This window comes from Ursus americanus, chromosome X (genome assembly GCF_024610735.1).
Source record: "Ursus americanus isolate L20-20 chromosome X, mUrsAme1.1.p, whole genome shotgun sequence".
In the NCBI taxonomy this organism is placed as follows: domain Eukaryota; kingdom Metazoa; phylum Chordata; class Mammalia; order Carnivora; family Ursidae; genus Ursus; species Ursus americanus.
In genome coordinates this window covers 39,841,156-39,856,856 of record NC_142164.1, presented here as the reverse complement: position 1 = coordinate 39,856,856, position 15,701 = coordinate 39,841,156, and the positions used below count along the sequence as shown (strand labels likewise).

At 43.6% G+C, this 15,701-nt stretch overlaps 1 protein-coding gene across 2 annotated transcripts in view; it reads right to left on the bottom strand.

The window, feature by feature from the left end:
- Positions 1-1,231: 1,231 nt before the first annotated feature.
- MORC4 (MORC family CW-type zinc finger 4) overlaps positions 1,232-15,701 on the bottom strand; it is a 51,952-nt gene continuing 37,482 nt past the window's right edge. Inside the window, exons 14-17 of one of the 2 annotated variants that reach the window (XM_045787459.2) lie at positions 15,313-15,488; positions 3,171-3,864; positions 2,590-2,873; positions 1,232-2,282 (exon numbers count right to left, since the gene is read on the bottom strand). In XM_045787459.2, the coding sequence (XP_045643415.2) occupies positions 2,129-2,282; positions 2,590-2,873; positions 3,171-3,864; positions 15,313-15,488 (1,308 nt within the window). In that variant the 3' untranslated portion in view covers positions 1,232-2,128. The remainder of the gene's footprint in view (positions 2,283-2,589; positions 2,874-3,170; positions 3,865-15,312; positions 15,489-15,701) is intronic. The other variant, XM_045787460.2, reaches the window with a different exon arrangement.

Below are 15,701 nucleotides of genomic sequence, written 5' to 3'. Positions count from 1 at the left end.
AACTTTTTTCTTTTCTGACCTTTTTCTTCTTAAAGCCCAATTGCCCCTATTCTTTCCTACTTTGCCCCTCACTCACCCAACATGAGCATGCGCACACACACACACTCAACACATGCTCACTCTCTCCCCCACAGGCTGAACCTTCAATGCTCCAAATTTTTTTCCGACACCACCTTCCATCCATACTGTCCGCATCTGTGCCAAGTCCCAGCTTTTCACGGCCCCGCCTCCGAAGAATAAGTATCATTGAGAGGATAGCTGAAAACACGCTCCCCCCACCCCGCTTCTCAGTAATATTTATATTTACTTAGACAGTGGGGATCTTCAATATCATAGTCCAAATGTCCGGCATACAAACTAACCAGGCTGAAGGCTAGAGGCGCGGTGCGGTGAGGGCCGGGGGGCCGGGGTAACTGTCAGCACACACTCTGATGCTGAACCTGGCTCAGGCCTCCCCCAGTCCTCCCAGCCTCAAGGGAGCACCTGCACCCCGCCTCCTCTCCAAGGAGGTAAACTAAGCTTGGGAGAGTCTTCCCAAGTACCTCTGCAGGGGAAAACAGAACAACATCCAGAACATTCCTCTGCACTACCTAATCCTATTGCGATTGCTTGATCCCTCCCCCATTCCCTGTGATTTTTTCTCCTGTATTCTTTGTCACTGCTGGCGTATTTTTATGTGTTCATTGTTCAGTGTCTTGTGAAGAGTACCTTGAACTCTTTGGAGAGTAGGTGCTATATAAATACAATAAAGCAATGGATCAACAAAATGTCAACTTTTACAAAAGTATAGGTGTTACTATTTCTGATAATATGAGACCAACCCCTTACTCAGCACTAGCCTGAGGAGTAGGTAGGTGGTAAATTCCGAGGGATATCAAATCGATATATCGATCTCCCTGCTCTCAACGAGCTCCCCCACTTCCTGAAATCCCAGTTTGGTGGCACATATTTTTTGAAGTTGAGCCCTGCAGATTTCTTTTTTTCAAGAATTCCTTCCTGATGTGCAAATACCATGTGAGGGTGAGCAGACGGGTCATGATTTAACCTTAGTTCTGTTTACATTAACCCATCACTTCTACCAAACATCTTTTTCACATTCCAGCTTTTTCCACGCTTTTGTTCAAGCTATTCTTCCAGAGGTGATGCTAAATATAACATGAACTGTAAATATAAAATTACCTTATATGTTCAACAGAGTCTCTCATCTGATATCTAAATTCAAACCTACTCATTCTTTTTTAAAACAATTTATTTTTTCCAATGTAAGAAGAATAACAGATTTATTATAGAAAATTTGAAAAAGGCAGGAAGATAGCGAGAAGAAAAAAATATCAACCATAGTCCTATCCCCTAAGGAACCACCATTGTTGCCATTGTTGACAGTGTGGTCCTGCTCGTTCTTTAAACAAATGTTAATTTAGGTCCCATTTCTGATGTGATGCCTTCCTTCAACTTCCTCCCCCAGAACTTGTCTATCATGTTTGTACCACTCACTTGTACCAGTTCGTTAACTTGGTGTGTGTATCCTGCACTTCCCAAACTAGGTTGTTAGATCCTCGAAGGCTGCAACCATGAATTAGACTCCTTAATTTATCCCCAACACCCACTACATTGGACCCAGTACTTGCCAACTGATTTAACCTAAATGAATACAAACCATTTCAGAAAGGATATAAAACAGGCCAAGTGACTACATCATGGAAATTAAAGCTTTCAGGTCACCTGGCTTGGTGACTATTGCTTTTCTGTTCCTGGAACTCCTGAAAGCCTGTTAACTAGCCTCCTTCTCCACACCAAAACTGAGTAAGAAGCAGACAGAGTGAGAGCCAGGATTTACTCAAAGATTCTCTATATAAGGCATGAAGGTGTGAGAGAGAGAGAGAGAGAGAGAGAGAGAGACAGAAGGAGGAGAGGGAGGAGAGAAGGGGAGAGGGGGAAGGAGGGGGGAGAGGGAGGGAGTAAGAAGAAGGGGGAGAGAAGAAGAGAAGAGAAGAGAAAGAAGAGAAGAGAAGAGAAGAGAAGAGAAGAGAAGAGAAGAGAAGAGAAGAGAAGAGAAGAGAAGAGAAGAGAAGAGAAGAGAAGAGTAGGGCAGGGTACGGAAGGGTATATAGAGTATATAGTCCGGTGCTCAATCCAGTATGTGATTTGCCTCCAGCACCGTATACAGGATCCCATCCACTTGCTCTGAGTCAAACCCGATCTCACGAAGCTCCAAGTGAGGGAGGACAGAAGTAAGGAGATAGCTGACGTGGATACGTAGCCGCGTAAGCTTTGCCAAAGCCCTGTATGATGGAGTGAGGGGGCAGAAGAGATGACACGAAGTCATTAGCCAACAGAACAAAACGAAGCTCCTTAAAAACGGGCCTACATCTCTCAACACTGGTGTGTCCATTAGCTAGACAGAAAGAAGCAAGCACGGTGCCACCGAGCACAGGGAGACTGACTGCAGCTCTCTAAGCAAGTCCTCGCTCCTTGGTGGCCTACAAATTAATTAAGGCTTCCTCCCTTAGCTACGGCCAGTAACTGGAGGTCCTAAGGGATGCTTCCCATTAGCACTCACAAGCTGATAACTAAACCCTAGTAATTAACCTTTCTAGGTCATCTCCCTCTGGGGTCCGGTAGGAGACCTGAGCCTTCTGCAGCACTTCCAGGTGCGTCTCTGTCTCCTTCAGTTTCTCTTTGAGCTCCTGCTTTTCTTCCTTGGTTCTCTCCAGCTCAGCTTTCAGAATCTGGAATTCGGCTTGGCGATAGCCCATGTGTTTCTTGCTCCAATACAAGCCTTCCGTCTCCTGGGTGGTGTAGGTCACCAATTCGCTCTGGACTTTCTTGAATTCAGAATGCCAGTGATTCCTCTCCTGTTCCAGCTCCTCCACCTGCAGTCCAAGAAACAGAAATTCAGTGACCCCCACATGCTAGGAGCGCGCCAAAGCGTGTCCCTAATACATTCACTCTGCGGTTCCTCCATACATGTTCCACTTAGGGGCCTTCTCGAGCCCCAAATCGGGGCGGGAAGCCCACTCGGGTTCATTCAATCTGAGACACCGCACAGAATGAGTCCATGGCTTCTGTTGTGTAAAGGCCTCAGAACAGGAAATCGTCGAGAGCCGCGACTCTCTGGTCTCGTGGTTAAAAAGGATCTCTTACTCCTAGTGGGAAGGTGTTGCCCTAACCTTTTGCTGGAACAAGTTCCGCTCAGCCAAAACACGTTCCAGTTTTTCTGTGGTTCTTTTCAGTTCTTCCAGCTCTCTTTGGTTCTTCGTCTTTGGCGAACTGCGACCTCCGCTCTCCTCATAACCTCGGCCCTTCTCCCCAGCGGCCGTGGCCGGGCTGGGAGCAGAGGCCATGGAGGGATAAGGCATCGGGCTCCAGGATTCCACCATTTTTCTCCTCTCGGCCAGCTCCTCTCTGTTAAAAGGGATCAGCTGAATGGGAGCCCCTGAATCTCTAACGCCTTTCGCAACACCGACAACAGCTACAAAAGGTCCCTTGTTTACTTCCTCCTTGTTTACGTTTGTGCTGCCTCTGTTCGATTCTTCTGCTACCAATCTTGGCATCTGGTCTTCTAATTCTTCAGGGAGCAGGGACCCCTGGTGTTGGTCTTGGGCCCCTGAATACAGGACTGACACCTCCCTACTCTGACTGGTATTCTTGCTTGCGTCTGGGTATTCTGGAGAAAGGTACGGTGGTGTGCTTCTCTCAGAACTGGATTTATCGTGGCTGTTCTCCCCTTCTGGGTAGGCGACAGCTGCCTCAACCCTTCTGTAAGGGCCAGGCATGGAATAGTCTAGAGGAGGTGTTGTCATCTCATTCTGGAGCCTTCTTCGTTTCTCCACCGGCTCCTCTCCCAGGATCCATTTGTATTTACTGCAAGAAGAAGAGGGAATTAAATGTTAAGCTGTCAAAATACAAGCTAGGTATATTCTTATCCTACGGAGCCGCTCTCCAAACTTCCCACGTTAAAACTGACTCTAGCTGTTATCCACAGATCATTTTATCCATAGATCCACGGGTCAGGAAAATACAACTCTACCCCAAACTCCAAACCCTTCACTCATGCACCTTGCTGAGACAGCAACCAGTCTGAATGGAGAGATGAAATCAAAAGATATGAGAGTCAGTGTCTGGATATAACAAGACCCAGTTGTTCTTGGCAAGAATTCTGAAAATAGGATTGAAACCAGCCTGACTTGGAAGTTTCCAAAATGCAAGGAAAGGCAGCAAAACACACACACACACACACACACACACACACACACATTCCAAAATGCAAGGAAAGGCAGCAAAACACACACACACACACACACACACATTCCAAAATGCAAGGAAAGGCAGCAAAACACACACACACACACACACACACACACACACACACACACACACACACGCAAAATCCCCTAACACGAGAATGGAAAAAAAGGTCATAAAAAGCCTAGTAGAGTATGCGGAGGAAAGCTGAGCCAGCTTGTTAATTTTAAAGTGTCACAAAAACCTCCCAGTATCAAAGACTTAGGCACATTTTTTATATTGCAACAGAACACTATGCAGTTCCTTTGCCAGCCAACTGGATTGTGGCTATTGCCCATTATTCACTTGTAAAAGTTAATTAAAACACAGGGCCCTAGTCAAAAGTGGAATCAGCCAATTCAAGTCACTTCCCTCTTAGGGCAGAAGAACTCCCCTGTGTCAGGGCAAATAGGCACTCCCTCATTTCTTCAGGAAAGTGCAGGAGAGTAATCACAAATCGCCTTCCATTTCTGGCTGCTATACACACTGAGTGTTGAAGGAACTAATGAAATGACTGGTGCCCATGAAATCCACAGGCAATTTAAAATCTTGCCCCTGCCCCACTCATTTTTACCCCTATCACTATTTAGTTCTCCCTGCAGAAAACCCAGAAATCTCAAGGTAAAAACCAAATTTCAAATTTTCAATGAGAGTCAGGCATGTTATCTCTCAGCCACCTCACAGTATTTCAAGGCCGCCCACTTTTCTCTGCAAGTTCTGAGAACATCTGTAAGACATCTCAAACCTTAGCTTCTCACAGCACCCTGAAAGTTCTTCGAAACTAGTGTTTACCCAGAAAGATGGTCTGCATCTTAATAGGTCTTGCTGTATCAACCTTAGGGGGAAAGCAAAAGTATTTAGGGGCAATGTGAGAACGAATGCATTCATCTAGAACATGCGTAAAGGGCCAGTGCAGAGGGTCCGTTTAGCTGTGGTATGTAGGAAGACAGTTTGGAGGTATGAAGGAAGGGTATGTGATACCACATAGCAACACCAACGTTTTATGAAAGGGAATTACAGTCAAATGATCTGCCTTCTCTTCGTTTTCCCACCTCCAAGGGTTCTGTCCTTATTTCTCTCCCTTATTTCTTTTCTTTGGTAATCTCATACGCCTTTTTGGTTATACCCTCTGGTCATTCTCCCAGTCCTGATCTCTAGTACTGAATTTCCCATTGCCCAGCACGTGTTCCTTCCTGCCTGTCCCACTGGTGTCTCAGGATGCAGAAAACTGGCCTTCCGTTGTCAAGGTCAAACCTGTTCCCTCTCCTACGTCCAATTTGTGTTATGACACCAGCAAACTCTCAGTAATTTTATATAGTTCTACTACTATCAATACTCAGGTTCGAGCTCATGTTCCCTCTCCTGAGCTCTTGCAATGGCTGCCCCCAGTTGCCCCTTCTCTCACCTCCAGACCACCTGCTGCCAAGTTAACAATCTTCCTAAGGTGTTGCCCTGATTATGTTACACCCTTAATTGAAATCTTTATTTATTGCTCTCCATAACATAAAAGCTCAAATGTCTTAGGTTGGCATTCCATCCCAAAACGTAAGAAATGTTTATTGAGCACTTACTCTGTGCCAGACGGTGTGGTAAGTGCTTACTGTGTACGGTCTCATTCCGTCTTCCCAACAACCCTGACGTAAGTGGTGTGTTTATCTGCACTTGTAAAAGAGGATGCTCAGCCCGAGAGCAGTTAACTTTCTCAAGGTCATGCAGCTAGTCAGGGGCAGGGCTGGGACATCACTTGGCCCTAGCTTTCTCTCTCATTACTTCCCTTCAAAAACACCAGTTGAAAGAAATGCCCATGATTTCTCACGCTGCTTCTTTTGACTGGCATGCCCTTCTCACATGTCTAAGACTGGCTCAAATGCTACTTCTGAATTCCTATAGCACCTTAGCACGCAGTTATAATACGTATCGCACTTTACGTATTGTGTGTGTGTGTGTGTGTGTCCACGCGCGCGCGTGTGTCTTGTAAGTTCCCTACTAAAGTACTGAAGGACATGCTCCTTAACAGAAGAGAGCTTAACTAACTGTGCTGGATGGGAAGGAAGGGACAAAACTTTGCACATAAGAGGAAATTCAAAAGAAACTGTTTCGTGATTGAGAGAAAAAGAAGTGGATTTTACTTAGTGATTCTAGAAGTACTTACTAGTTCTGTAAGTAAAGGTCTGGTTCTTCCCTTTAGGGATTGATTGTTATTCCAGACCTGTATTCACTCATTTAGAAAGGACTAATTTCGGGTTTATACACCAGGAATTCTTTTCCAACTACATAGCTAGTTTCTTCTCATTTTCTTTCTTTTTTTTTTTTAGGATTTTATTTATTTATTTGAGAGAGAGAGTAAGAGAGAGAGCACAAGGAAGGGAAGTTGCAGAGGGAGAGGCAGACACCCCTATGAGCAGGGAGCCTGATGCGGGGCTTGATCCTGGGACCCCAGGATCATGACCTGGGCCGAAGGCAGTCGCTTCAACAAATGAGCCACCCAGGCACCCCACCTTCTCATTTTCTTTCTTCTTTTTGTCATCCTCCTCAATTGTCTGCCTGCAGCGGAGCCGGCTGGTATTCTGAGAGGGGAATGCATCGAATCTGTAGCTCCATTTGGGGAATATTGTCATCTTAACATTTTATCTTCTGATCCATAAACACGACATGTCTTTCCATTTATTCAGGTCTTCTTTAATCTCATTCAGCAATATTTTATAATTTTCAGTTTACAAGGCTTACTTGCACTTCTGTTAAATTTATTCCTAAAGACTTTTATTTTTGAAGCTACTATAAATGGAATCATTTTACTGTTTTCTTAAATTTTTTGGTGGCTATTTATTTGAAGTATGGTTAACATACAGTGTTATATTAGCTTCAGGTGTACAATATAGCGATTCAACACTCCATACAGTACTCAGCGCCCATCATGGTAAGTGTACTCTTAATCCCCTTTATCTATTTCACCCATCCCCCCGCTCCCCTCCGGCAACCCCCAGTTTGTTCTCTGTATTTAAGAGTCCGTTTTTTCATTTGATTCTTTTTTCCCCCCTTGCCTCTTGTTTGTTCTTTGTTTCTTAAATTTCACATGAGCGAAATAACACGGTATTTGTCTTTTTTTTTTATCTGACTTATTTCACTTAGCATTATACCCTCTAGTGTTGCAAACGGCAAGATCGCATTCTTTTTATGGCAGAGTAATATTCCACTCTGTGTGTGTGTGTGTGTGTGTGTGTGTGTGTGTGTATACACATCTTCTTTATCTATTCATCTATCAATGGACACCTGGGCTGCTTCCATATCTTGGCTATTGTAAATAATGCTACAATAAACCTAGGGCTGCATATGACCTATTCAAATTAGTGTTTTCGTTTTCTTTGGGTAAATACCAGCAGTGGAATTACTGGGTCATAGGGTAGCTCTATTTTTAATTTTTTAAGGAAGCTCCTTACTGTTTTCCAGAGTGGCTGCACCAGTTTGCATTCCCACCAACAGTGCAAGAGACTTCCCCTTTCTCCACATTCTCACCAACACCTGCAGTTTCTTGTGTTGTTGATTTTGGCCATTCTGGCACGTATGCGGTGACAGCTCACCGCGGTTTTGATTTGCCTTTTCCAGATGATAAGTGATGTTGACCATCTTTTCATCTGTCTGTTGGCCATTCGTATGTCTTCTTGAGAAATGTCTGTTCAGGCCCTTTGCCCATTTTTTAACCAAATTTTTTGTGGGTTTTTTTGATGTGTTAAGTTCTCTCTTTATTTTGGATATTAACCCCTTATTAGATATATAATTTGCAAATATCTTCTCCCCTTCAGTAGGCTGCTTTGTCTTTCTGTTGATGGTCTCCTTCACTATGCAAAAGCTTTTTATTTTGTTAATTTCCACATATTTGTGAATTTCCCAAATTTCCTTCTGTGGTTGACTTCTACTTTAAGTCCATTGGGATTGGACTACATCCTTTGTATGCTATCAGTCCTTTCACTTTATTGAGGCTTGTTTTCTGGTCTAACATATGGTCTATCCTGGAGAATATTCCACGTGCCCTTGAGAAGAATATAAAGTGTTCTATACATTTCTGTCAGGTCCAGTTGGCTTATGGCATTCTTCAACTCTTCTGTTTCCTTGCTGATCTTCTACCCATAATGGAAGGTGGGCCATTGAAGTCTTCAAGTATTATTGGTATCTATTTCTCCCTTCCAGTCTGTCTGCTTTTCCTTCATATATCTGGGGGGTTCTGTTGTTAGGTCCACATATAGGTATAATTATTACATCTTCCTGATGAACCCTGTCATTATGAAACGTCCCTCGTAATATCTAGTAACATTTTTTGTTGAAAGTCTGTTTTGTCTGATGTTAGCTAAGCACTCCAGCTCTCTTATGGCTGCTGTTTGCATGGTGTATCTGCTTCCACTTTTCAACCTACTTGTATCTCTCAATCTAAAGCGTATCTCCTGTATATTTGGATATTTTTAAAAATCCAGTCTGGTATTTTGTGATTGGATAGTTTGAACTAGTCATATTTAATGTTATTATTGAGATGACAGCATTTACACCTGCTATTTAGCTTGCTGTGTTCTATACGTGCCATGCCTTCTTTGTGCCTTTCTTCTTCTACTGTTCCTCTTTTCATATTATACGGCTATTTTCTGGTTTAACATTTACAAATCTAACAACACACTGCTATAATTATTACTCTATGTAATGTTATGTCTTTTGAGAAAACAGAGAAGCAGAGCAATTCCATATTTATAATGCTTATAGAGTCTGCTAAATCAATCTTATTTTTCCATTTAAAATTTTCTTCCTTTCGTACTACAGTATTATCTCCTCACTCCAGTACTGCTTTGCTTCCGCTCACTTCCTTTGTGTTGTTGCTGTCAAACATTTTACATCTGTGGATGAGCCCAACAATGAAGTTATAAACACATGTAAAATTATATACAAATATATACATACTGTTTTATGAAATTATTTAAATTAACTTAGTTAAGAATAGAAACAGGAGGGGCGCCTGGGTGTCTCAGTCAATTAAGCGTCTGCCTTCGGCTCAGGTCACGATCCTGGGGTCCTGGGATGGAGCCCCATATCGGGGCTCTCTGCTCAGCAGGAAGTCTGCTCCTCCCTCTGCCCCTCCCCCCATTCTTTCTCTCTCAAATAAAATCTTTTAAAAAACGAATAGAAACAGGAAAAAAATGCCATTATATTGTCTTTTATAATGAATTAGTTACCATTGCCAGTACTCTTGTTTTTTCATGTGAATTTGCATTTGATTTTATCTGGTATCACTTGCTTTCAGCCTAAAGGACTCCCTTTAGTATTTCTTGAAAGGAGCTTAGCTAGAAACAAATTCCATCTGCTTTTTATCTGGAAAATGTATTATTTCACCTTCATTTTCTTAAGATAGTTTTACTGGATTTAAGATTCTTGCTTGACACTCTTTCTTCTTCCACTACCTTGAACCTGTGACCCAACTGCCCACTAGTCTCCACTGTTTTGGTTGGTTGGTTGGTTGGTTGGTTGGTTGTAGTTTCAGAGGTAGAATTTAGTGATTTATCAGTTGCAAATAACACCCAGTGCTCATTCCATCAAGTGTCCTCCTTAATGCCCATCACCCAGTTATCCCTTCCTTATAATGGCTGCCTTGAAGTCTTTGTCTGCTAATCCAACATCTGGGTCTCTTCAAGAGCAAGTTTCTATTATCCGCTTCTTTTTTTCCCTATGTACAGGTCACGCTTTCCTGTTTCTTTGCATGTCTCATAATTTTCAGCCGACAACTGGCTATTTTCATTTTTTAAGGTTTTTTTTTATTTTAAAGTAATCTCTATAGCCAACGTAGGGCTCGAACTGACAGCCGCGAGATCAAGAGTTGCACGCTCCACCAACTGAGCCAGCCAGGCGAACTGACAGTTGCATATTTTAGGTGACGCGGTACAGCAACTCTGGATACTGCTCCCGTCTCCCTGAGTGGTTGATGTCGTCTTTTGCTTGGTTGTTTACTTAGTGACTTGGCTGAAGAAATCTGAGCAGGACTATCAGGGGCTGTATACTGTAGAGGAAATAGATTTCTTCTTGGTTTTTCTCTCTTACACCTGGCAACCTAGGAGTCACCCCTGGGTCAGCAAAGGCTACTTTGTACTTAAGCCCCCTCAGCCAATTCGATTTTTACCCTTTCCCATTGGATGTACGTGTGGCTTGGAGGCTGCTACCACAGTTCGAGGACTCTGTTTCGGCCCCACATTCGGCCAGGTAGTAGCGACCGGGATTTTCCCTCTCTAATCACCTCTGAGAGGGCACAACTTTGAGCACACACGCAGCCTTCCAGTCTACCAGGACATGTGTGATTTATTTTTAAGCCTGGTTTCCTAGGAATTGCCCCTGGGTCAGAAAAGCTTATTAATCAGCCAGTGGTTAGTCAGAGGCTGTGCTTAAGCCCCTAGTACCAGTGAGGGCCCTGTCCTTTTGTTGTTTGATCTGTGTGAGGCTTGAGGACTGCTTTAAAGTCCACCCCACATCCCAGTCTGACTGCTCCTCAGTAAATGGAGCCTTGTGCTTCCGCACAGCCTTCCTAATCCCAGGGCTGACTGTGATCCCAGGAGAGAGATTTTTTTTTAATAAAGATTTTATTTATTTATTTGACAGAGATAGAGACAGCCAGCAAGAGAGGGAACACAAGCAGGGGGAGTGGGAGAGGAAGAAGCAGGCTCCCAGCGGAGGAGTCTGATGCGGGGCTCGATCCCAGAACGCCGGGATCACGCCCTGAGCCAAAGGCAGACGCTTAACGACTGAGCCACCCAGGCGCCCCCCCGGGAGACAGTTTTTTTCAACCGTCTTTTTCCTTGGTTCTCTCTGTTACCAAACTTCTGGCTGCTCAGCCATGTCACTTGTTGTAACGTGTATCATGGAGCTATGAGTGCCCTCTTAATTACTGCGCACCAAGATTTCCATTATTTTTGACAATGCTTTTATGAATGGAATTCTCCACGATCTGGTTCCACGTAAAAGTCAGCTCCTTCCGGTAGAGCGAAGGAGTTCTTCATCTTTAAGGCCTCTTGCCCTGAGCAGGACCTCGGTGCCACCGTGCAAACGTGGCATAAAAGAAAGAAAATTTTTTTTATGAATGTGGCTGCCGGGTGTTTTTCTGGGCTTGCTCCTTCAGGCATGAACCTCTGGCCTGTAAGCAAGCTGTGGCTGGAGCAATGGGAGTCCAGGACGGTCAGCACTCTGTCCTTCGGGGAGTGCTTCCACCCTGAGTGGAGGGTTGGGTGGGGGAGAGAGGCCTAGTCCTCCAGGTGGGCCTGGAGCAGCGCTTTTGCAAGACAGAACTAGGGCACACGAGAAATGTCAGAGGCCTGTCCGACCCAGGTGAAACCACAGCTCTAGACTGGGAGCTAGGGAAAGAGGGAGGCTGCAGCTTCTTGACCACAACCACCTGGACTGGAACTCCCTGAGAAGTTTTTGTAAAATACAGCTTGGAGGGGGATGGGAGCAAGCTAAACGCTGAAGACTCTTGCGGTTGTCTCTGAAATTTCATAGATTTTCTTGAATGAATGTTTATTTGCTGTATGCATCTAGGACAATTTTCAGGAACTTCAAATGCTTGTTTTGTTTCGTCTAATAATATTTTCCAGTTAAATGGTTATTTGTTGGTGAAAGAGTCCATCACATTCTTCATTTCTCCATTCTGGAAATCTCTCTCATTAAAATGTTAATACTGGCTGCTGAATCTATCTTACTCACTTATAAAATTGTTCTTCTGTTTCTACCTTGTGTTTGTTGTTTTCAAATATTCCTTTAAACACATTAGAATGTCTGTCTTCCTCTCCTTCAACTATTACAGTGTAATTTGGATGGTCCCTTTTTGTTATCTTTTTAAATATCATTAGCCTTTGACATACAGTTTACTCAAGAGCTCTCTAAACATCTAAATACTGATTCTCTCCTTTGTCCATATGCCACTGGATGCTCTGGACCTTTAGTTTGTAACCACACATGTGAAAGCTAGCACGTATTGGGGACACTTGCATATAGAACTTTGACTGCCATAAGCTCCTTCGGTTTTGGTTCCATCACTGCCTTAGAACATTGCCTTTCAGGCCATATGCACCCCAATGTTCATAGCAGCAATGTCCACAATAGCTAAATCGTGGAAGGAGCCGAGATGCCCTGCAACAGATGACTGGATTAAGAAGTTGTGGTCCATATATACAATGGAATATTACTCAGCAATCAGAAAGAATGAGTTCTCAACATTTGCTACAACATGGATGGCACTGGAGGAGATAATGCTTAGTGAAATAAGTCAAGCAGAGAAAGACAACTATCATATGATTTCTCTCATCTATGGAACATAAGAACTAGAATGATCAGTAGGGGAAGAAAGGGATAAAGAAAGGGGGGGTCATCAGAAGGGGGAATGAAACATGAGAGACTATGGACTATGAGAAACAAACTGAGGGCTACAGAGGGGAGGGGGGTGGGGGAATGGGATAGACCGGTGATGGGTAGTAAGGAGGGCACGTATTGCATGGTGCACTGGGTGTTATACACAACTAATGAATCATCGAGCCTTACATCGAAAACCGGGGATGTACTGTATGGTGACTAACATAATATAATAAAAAATCATTATTAAAAAAAAATAAATAACATTGCCTTTCATACAGCAAGTACTCAAATATGTGCAGAATGAATGAACAAAAACACGATTTCCTTTAACAGAAATAAGCTACACGATTACGCCTGCTTGCATCCTGGCTGACCGTATTCCTCACTGCGAGTCCTCCCATCCCCTTGGCTAGTTTGTGAAACTCACAAAGCTATCTCCAATGACCCTTTGGGGGCCCCTGCTAGGTCATATAACTTACCCTGCTTAAACTTCTAGAAAACTCTCTTGGGGAGTGTGGGCTTTATTTTATCTAGAGTTGGAAAGCTGTACTACATGACCCAAGGACCCTTATCCGCTTCAGGTTTTGATTATAACAAAGGAGACCTTTGTAACTCCTGACTAAACCTATTATTTCATTAACATTGTTTTACCAAGAAGACCCTGTATATTTTACCAAACTCTTGTGTACCTTCATTTCTCCCTATAAAAAGGCAGACTCTTTGCACTCAATCTGAATCCCCTTATCCATGTAGCTTAGAATGACATCCTCAGCTTACTGACCCTCCATAAAACATGACAGTAGCAACATCAATGAGCACGTCATCTCTTTCCCTTGGAAGAATATTATTCTCAAATTACAATTACACATGAATGACGCACTTTACCTGTCCTCTATAGCCAAAACCCAAATCTGGATGTGGCCGGTTCCGTAAATAATTCCTGCAGAAATCCCATTAAAGCCTGACAAAGTCTGCCACCCAATGGCTGAACTGCCGTACTGCACTCATCAAATACACACACACACACACACACACACACACACACACACACACACACACATCAGCATCTGTAGTCTCCTTCAGGGGACCAGAAACCACGCTAGGGTAACAAAAGAAACACCGAAGAGAAAGCAAAAGAGTGGCCACAGCAGGGAAAGGATAGCCTTCAAGAGCTACGACACTTTGAAATGCCAATGGCAATTTGGATGCGTGGCCACCTCAAGGAGATCCGGGGTAGAGAGGCAACAATGTGCTTCAAAAACACACAGCATCCCTCCCCACCTACAATGGAAGTTGGAAAACTGTGGATGGGAACAGAGTCAAATTAGACTCAAGGCCCTGAGACTGACTGGACTATATTCTGCTGCACAGTACAATCTTCGAAACAGCTCCTGCCACAGGACTCCCACTTCACACCAGTTACTGAGTGTCTCCTAGCTCCCAAGACACTGTTCTAGGTGATCTCATACCGAGTCTCATTTATTCCTTTGGAGTGTTATTAGTGTCGCTCCTAAAATAGCTTACTTTTCCTCTTGGGACCTTTTGTTCATGTTCAGGGGGGTCGTGGGGTTCTTCCAATGTCTATAGGGCTTAACTGTGGAAGAATCACAGAATAGGGGACTTGGACACATGTGGAGATGTTTGTCTACATGAGAAGCTGAAAAGACCCACCTACGAAGCAAGACCCAAGGCAAAGAATCAGTACCACCAGGAAAAGCCAGGAGTCGTCGTCTGTTTTTCCCCTGTTAGGTATACCATTGTTTCTATCCTAAACTATATTAAGATACCCCAAATGAAGAGGGTCAATGAAAAGTTCACAGCCCATGATATAATAGTCACATCATTGATGACTGCAGAAGTTTCTACTTTTAAAGAGCAACTCTGTACCTGCCTTACGGTTTGGCCCTGCCAGAAGTGAGAAGCATAGTAGAGAGGAGAAGGCAAGTCACAATTAGGAGTCGTGAGTTCCAGTCTCATGGTAGTAGAGGGGAAGTCATATCTTTCAGCACTTCAAATACTCCTGTTATTTAAGAAAAAGAAAAGGTACGCTCCTTCCTGTTAGAAAGACTAACAAAATTATACCGACAAGGTGCCAGAAGGTGGACAAGTGAAGCCCAAAACTAAACTCATACTCACCACTGACTCTAGGAGACAATGAACTAGAAGGCTTGCCTAATGGCACAAACTCCTAATAGTTATCTTTTATATGTGGCCAACACGTGCTAGGCCTATGGGGCCCCACAGGACCTCAATATTCCTAAATTTAAGGAAAGAAATAATGCTTGTCTATGTAACATTACCTTACATTTGGATTGCACATTATGCTTTCCAAAGAATTTTCACGTCCATTATTTCCCTTAACACAGTTCCCAGCATAATGTGAATACATAATACATAAAGGAGTACTTGTCAGATGATTACCTCAAAAGAGAGACAGCCAGCCAGCCAGCCAGCCAGACTTGACATAGCACTTTTGTAATGCTGAAAAATTGCAAGTACACGCAACACACAATTCTATTACCCCCAAATCGTGTTTCTCCATCTGAGGTCCATGCCAGGCCTCAGGAGAAACATGAACACGATAACCACCCCAACTTACTTTACAGGAAAACGGACCCCGAGGCTTACTACTAAAGACAGCCTATGTTTTCCACCCACCTGGAAAACTGAAAAACACTGGAATCCAGAGGCTTAAGCTGAAGAGAAGGTGTCCTGCTTTCTTCTCCAACAGATGGAGGCCGGCTAGGACTGTCCATTCCCTCATATCCAATTGTCTTATTGTTCAATTCATCCATATCTTGAATAGCAGGGATCTTCAGCGGATTAGCAAATACCTAGCGAAGAAAGAAGCGGTTCATAAAAATCCCAACTTCAAACAAAATACCAAAAGGATGACTCAAATCCTTCTGATGCTAGGAGAAAACACTTGGCCAAATAAAAAGAAACTGGTTTCCTACACAAAACAAACAGTGCGCGGTAATGTACACTAGCCCACTGAACCCAGATCAGTGATGACCTTGTCGGCTGGGCACCAACAGACCTCTCCA